This window comes from Durio zibethinus, chromosome 10 (genome assembly GCF_047325235.1).
Source record: "Durio zibethinus cultivar Kanyao isolate XHJ-2024 chromosome 10, ASM4732523v1, whole genome shotgun sequence".
In the NCBI taxonomy this organism is placed as follows: domain Eukaryota; kingdom Viridiplantae; phylum Streptophyta; class Magnoliopsida; order Malvales; family Malvaceae; genus Durio; species Durio zibethinus.
In genome coordinates, this window is record NC_143171.1 from 28,057,502 (window position 1) to 28,064,016 (window position 6,515).

The window sequence follows — 6,515 nt, forward strand, 5'->3', positions numbered from 1 at the left end:
GTTTGAGCTAACTTGGCATAAGATGTGCAAATCCTTGATTAATGGAGGTTCAAATTTATCATTCTATTTAAATCCATGAATTAAATTTTCCCAAACATTTTTTAGTAAATACTACAAATAGATTTAAAATTTCAGCGAGGGGTTGACCCCGTTGCCCCATTGTGAATCCAAGATAGGAAGTTTAATCCCCAAAAACCGAGGCAAAATTTTTATAGCATCAATGTATTCTCTTTTCTATTCTTTTCCCTAAAGTAGTTTCACATAGACTGGCAGAGTTCAATCTATTTCTCCCTCCTCGGCATCATTTACAGGATTTGGAACACTAGGCGGCTCACCTTCTTCTTCTTCCTCATCATCCTTCATGTACAAACCCAGTTGTTCCAAAGGGTTGCTGCTTCCAAACTTGAAACTACCCAGGCCATCCTGAGAATGATCTGGGCTTGTTTCATCCACCGAGCTTGGCAAATGCTCGGCAGGGGCAGCTCTAAGCATTTCCAAGTCCTCAAGAAATCTAGAATTCTCATTGATTTCAACAGTCTTTTCCATCTACAAAACACCAGAAAAAGTAGATATTAAGTCCAGAACAAGACAACAGAGCCAAATTATGAAAATGTCAATGCAATGCATTCCTCTACCTTCAGCAATGCCTGCCGTGCCTTATCCCTCTCAAGCTCCCTCTTCCGTCTAGCCTCAGCTGCAGCTTCTGCTTCAGCTCGTCTTCGAGCATCTTCGGCAGCCTTGGCTTCTGCTTGCAACCGTGCCTTTTCTGGCCGACATCAACAAAATCGTTGCTTAGACATGCAAGATATTAATACACGAACTTCTCCATCTTGAAAACATATATATTAACTTGGGCATAACTGCGTTTTGAAAACCCAGAAACACTAGATTAAAGTTCAAACCTTTCTTCCTTTGCTGTTCAAGTTCCTCTCTCTCCCGGCGCAATTTCTCAGGATCCCCCTTTTCACCCTGATCCAGAATCAAAAACGCTCAAATAAGGTATAGGCATTAGGTACGCTTCAGGAACCCAAGTTTACAACTAACCTGTGTAGTAAGTGTCTTCTCTCGAGCCTTTAGTATGGTATCAGCAAATCGATTCTTCAATAAAGCAGCCCTGTAGAGTTTCTCAGGAGAAATCTGTCTCTCAGTTGGAGCACTGTCCCCTATATTTTAAATTCGATAAACAGTGAGATACAACTTTACATAAAAAAACAAAAAAAAATTCCTTCCATAATCTTCATTGATCTTACCGTCTTGGTGACTATCTGACTCAACAGAACTAAGCTTTGGCTGAGAAGTCTGCTCAAGCTGATCGAACCCACTAACAAATTCTGCAAGAGACCATGGATTAACAACCTCACATGTAAAGAAGAATTGACCATTTCAAGGCTTTGCCATTCAAGTAAGAACAAAAGTACAAGAACATTTCTCTCCTGACACTTGTGAAAATTCAAATATTATAAATTTAGACACTCACGATTCCTATCAATAGAATCATCAACACTTGTCTTTTCATCTAATTGAGCCCCGGAATCTACAACTTCCAGTACCTGAAGGATAATGCAAAGTAAGATGCTGGTTAAAAAGCAATCCAGCCCATTTGAAACCCCTTGGGGATAGAATAAAACTTTAAAGTGGATCAAACATACAATTATGGGGTCAAAGAACTCAGTATTATTATTTAAAACCAAATAGAACCAGCACACACCTTCAGTGCATCCACGGGACTTGATGCTTTAGCACCACCAGATTCACTGTCAGAACTGCCAGAGTCTGAATCTGTAAAGAAAACAAAAGAAAGCAGTCAAAAGACATGCTTGCACCAAACAAAATTTGGGAAAAATAACTAGTAAACAGCAGGAGAAAGTAAAGAAATCAACTTGAGTAATACTAGCAGTATCCAAAGAAAAGAGAAGTGAATAAACAGACGCACTTAATTTATGATGTCGGGGTCAAAAAAGAGTTATTATCCTAAACAAGTTTTTGTATCCCTTAACCAGTTTAAAACACATAGCCAAAAGTAACTGGATTAACAGGTATGGTATGGAAGCATAAATGTGAACAACCCCGTTCTTGGCCGTACAGTTTCCAAAAGTCTAATTATAGTGAAAAATTAAGTAAGCATGCTTACCAAATGTGGGCTGGTAGGTAAATGAGTAGCATAGAAAACTGATAAATTGAATCCAAAAGAAAATAGGCAACTGCAGATTCATCATTTAAGAAAAACAGAATGAAGGATGCATACAAAAAAAAAAAAAAAGAGCAAGGAAAATGCAATTACCTCTAGAGCTGCCTGAACTGACAGACTTTATGCTTCTATAGCCTGCATCCTTCTCTATCTCCATAGGTGGATTACTTGACACAGGAGGCTCATTTCCCCCAATGTCAACATCCTCATCAGCCAGGTCATTCCCTGCAAATGCAAAACACAAACGGAGAAAGTCAGAAGGAATTCTTCGAATGTAGCTCAGAAGGTAGGATATTAAGCACAAGGATTTGAAAGACTACCTTTGGCTTGTTGCATGGATGAATAACTCAGTCCAGATTTATTCAATAACTGTATCAGAAAAAATTTTCCCAAAAGAAAAAAAATAGGTTTAGAAGTAGGTAACCACTTTGCATCTATATATTACTTTGAAGCATCAAAAGCAAGCAATTATACTGATTTTTCAGCCATTACATGGTGTAGATAAGTACCTGAATTTCACAAGGTTCAGCTCTTGATTGGTTATTATGTTTCTCTTGCAAATACTCATCTAAAAGCTTCCGCAATGTGAACAAGGTATCATCACTGAGGTCGTCAATATCAATCTCAATTTCTTCCTCTCCAGATTCCCTTCCATTTGAACTGTGCTCCCTCAAGAAATCAATGATATGCATGGGAATTTCCGCAAGTAAAGATTCCAGTTCTCTGCCAAGATTGTGCTTTTCCTCATCCGTCATTCTCCTTACAGGCTCCGGTATAACCTGTTGGGTCACTGAGGTTGTCTTTCTCTTTTTTGCAGGAGGCATTACCTTAGAAATTTCTATGTTCTCGGGAGGAGCTTTACTTTGTACCAACTGGGCACCGATAACAGGTAACTTCTTCTCAATATTTTTCCACCTCACTTCAAAAAACTTGTTAAGTGTATCAGCCATAACATGGACATCATTTCCAGGGGGATTATAGGTCATTGCATTGCTGAAAGTAAGCCTCACATCAGCACAAAACTCCAAGGGGCTTGCATATCCACCTGAAGCTATCTTCCTTTTAATTGTTCCTAGATCCATCGGGTGCTTTATAACAGTAAAGTAATCTGGAATATTCAACTTCACTACATCTACAGGTTGGTTGAAGACCCACCCATACTGATGCCCCATCAATCGCTTTAGCAGGCCCTCACACTGCTTCATCAAGATAATATTTGTGGTGTTTGCTTCTGAAGCATGTTTTGCAGACTTAAATTTTCCTGAAGAACTCCGAATCCACCCACACGCCTTGCCACTCAGAGGATTTCCTTTCTTCCCTGGACCAGAAGCCATCACAGACTTCTGAATATCCTGTACATGAGGTAAAACCTGCCCATTGCTACAACTAAGAATATCACTGGAAGATGATACGGTAACCCCATTTGTCCTTGGCAACTCAACTTTCTTCTGAAGCATCCGTATCTGCTCCAGTTCATGTCTCAAACTATGTATCAAATCGTTTCTTTTAGACTGTGACATGTTTGACAGGGAAAGCACTTGTATAGGGACACCAAAAGTGTCACGTTTATCAGGGTTCAAACTGATACATTTCCTTGTTGGGGCACTTGAATCTTCTGAAGCAGTAATCTCAGTATCAACTCGTCCCGAGCTACCAGAGCCCTCTGATTCACCAGGAGGCTCATATGGTCCACAATAATACCCTCCTGCAAACCTATCAGTCTTTGCCAACATCTTAGCCAAAACACCCTTTTTCTTACTTCCCTTTTTCAATGTAAAGCAGTTATTTGTTTAATCACCATACTCTGCATATATCAACCATGGGAGCAAAATTATCCCATTGGATTTCTAAAGTAACTTTATACACCACCCTTAAACACAACTCTTAAAGTAAACTTTGATATTTGTTTTAAGCTAATATAGTTTCTATCTATTGTAGAGTCATAAAGGAGCGAGAAAATGGGTGAATAAAGAGTTCAACTACTTTAAAAGGTTAGGCCTTTTATTTGGAAAGGTCCGTGCTACTGGAAAAGGAGTGGAAGCATTGGCAGAAGCTGTAAAAAAGCTTGATTGTGAAGGAAATGGCGAAGGAAATGATGAAAGTGATGGTGGAGACCTAAAAACAAATTCTGTGAATCAAAATGCTTATGTTGAGAAGAATGTTGAAAGCTCTGATAAAAAGTATTCTGAAGGTGGTGAAGCATTAGCTGATTGCTTGGTAGAGGCGGTTCACATCTTTAGCTCCTACTTTTGGAACTACCCCATCTTTTGAAATACACCAGATTAAACCCAACAGAACATTAATAAGAATCCAGTCTCCCTTTCCACATTGAATATACCCAGATTTAAATCTTTTCCAACGATGCAAAAGAAATTAAATTGCATGACAATTAATTGAACTTATTTATTGTTAAATTAAATCCTTTAACATGCATTTACCAGGATCCTGAAATTTTTAACCTTTTTTTTTTTTACTTCTTTTAAACAACCCATCTTTAAAAACCTCATTCACCAGATTAAACCCTATAAAACACTAAAAATAACCCAAAATTCACATTTAATCATTTTAAGGCATGCATGGGAAATTAAAATTACAAGATAAAGAGAAGCTAGATGAACTGATTTGTATTTGAAAATTCATAGTAACATTTACTAGTTCAAAGCTCAAATCTTTACACCAGAAGAGGTTTGATACAACAAAACCCTAACCCAATACCAAACTCCAAACTCCCAAAAAACCCAAACCCGGATTCAAAAGAATAAACTCTAAAACCTAATAGAACTTACCAGTCCGCCACTTCTCCTTCGCTGTTCCTCGAATCTCGAAAACCCTTTCTTCAATTCCCTAATCTTTTCAGCGACGAATTAGAGGATATAAACAAAAATAAACTAGATAAACCCTAGATCAAGAAACCCTAGAGCAATTAATGATTAATTTTTTTAATAATAAAAATTGATTAATCTTTTTATTGGAATTTTTGTAAATTTGGATCGCTAAAAATTATTAGCGAAAAGCTTAAAAAACCTAAAAAAAAAAAAAAAGGAGAGAGAAAATACGAAAAGAGTTGGCCTTCGAAAGATTTAAAAAAAAAGGGCTTTTGCTTACTTTCGAGGAACTATGACCATTGGATTCAAGATGAAGAGTGATCGGACGGTTACAGTTATCTACGATCTCAGCCGTCGGATTTTGACATGTTGATTTAGAAAAATCGATCTGTCAAACTTTTTGTCTTTGTGGAGTTGATTAAGTAAATTAATAACGCGGGTTTTCGGTGACCGATGATAAAGGGACAGCCAAGGGAGGAAAGTACGGTCACAGTTCGATCTTATTGGATGAAGTTTTTATGGAGAGTTAAATTTATGACGTGGTGGAATGGGATTGGATGAGATAAGCTGAGTTCAGTGAACATGGGTTTGACTTTGGTTTGTTCCGGAAGGTACTAGAGAAATCCATCAATCATATGTAGATTTTAAGGCATTCTTTAAAATTAGTATAAATAGTAATATTTTCATTTAATGCATTAAAAATCACGAATAAAATTATCAATTATTATATTAACACAAAATTATTACTATAAATTGTATATTCATGAACTTTAAACAGTATTTAAAGATACTCGTCGACAAAATCTTATATGTAAATAAGTTTAAATTAAATTTGATAATTTAAAATACAAATATGATAAAAATAAAAATATTAAAATAATATAATTTAAAATTTTAATAATTATTATATATTAATTAATTAAAATTAAAAATATATTTTTTATATTTTTATATTTATATAAATTATGATATATAAATTTTATGTAAAATATAATTTGAATATATAAATTATAATTTTTAATCCGATGTATAATTCAAGATTTTATAAGATCTTAGCCCGTTTCCATTAAAGCCACTTGCCCATTTATATTCGAGCCCAAATATAAAAAAACTGGGCTTTGGGGCCCTTTTGAGTTCTAAACCTGTCAGATCTACGCCCAGTGCCCATGTCTAAGTTGTAGTTGTCAACCATTTTCCCATATGCTCGACCTCATTTTCAACTTTAAAAAATGTCATGGTCTCACTTAAACAATGAAATCTCATGAAAGTTAGGTCACTGTTGAAGTGATTAGTAGTTCTGAATTATTGGTATTGAATGCTTATCCATCCTTATTGGAATAATAGTTTCATATAATGACGTAAAGGTAAATGAAGTGAAACCCAATCCATTTGTTGGTATCAAGTCACTTTGATTGCCAATAATAATAATAATATTTAATAATATATAATGCTTGAAAATGTAATTTTCACTTTTAAACTAAAAAAATTATATGAAGATAGAA

General features: G+C 35.8%; 1 protein-coding gene across 1 annotated transcript; it reads right to left on the reverse strand.

The window, feature by feature from the left end:
- Positions 1–42: 42 nt before the first annotated feature.
- On the reverse strand, positions 43–5,261 carry GTE8 (global transcription factor group E8). Its single transcript, XM_022884661.2, has 11 exons — positions 4,975–5,261; positions 2,698–3,992; positions 2,509–2,557; positions 2,282–2,413; positions 1,709–1,779; positions 1,478–1,550; positions 1,251–1,331; positions 1,045–1,163; positions 903–969; positions 636–766; positions 43–546 (listed from the first exon to the last, which is right to left on the reverse strand). Exons 2-11 carry the CDS (start codon positions 3,919–3,921, stop codon positions 277–279), a joined length of 2,217 nt encoding a protein of 738 aa, XP_022740396.1. The 5' UTR covers positions 3,922–3,992; positions 4,975–5,261; the 3' UTR covers positions 43–276.
- Positions 5,262–6,515: the final 1,254 nt, after the last annotated feature.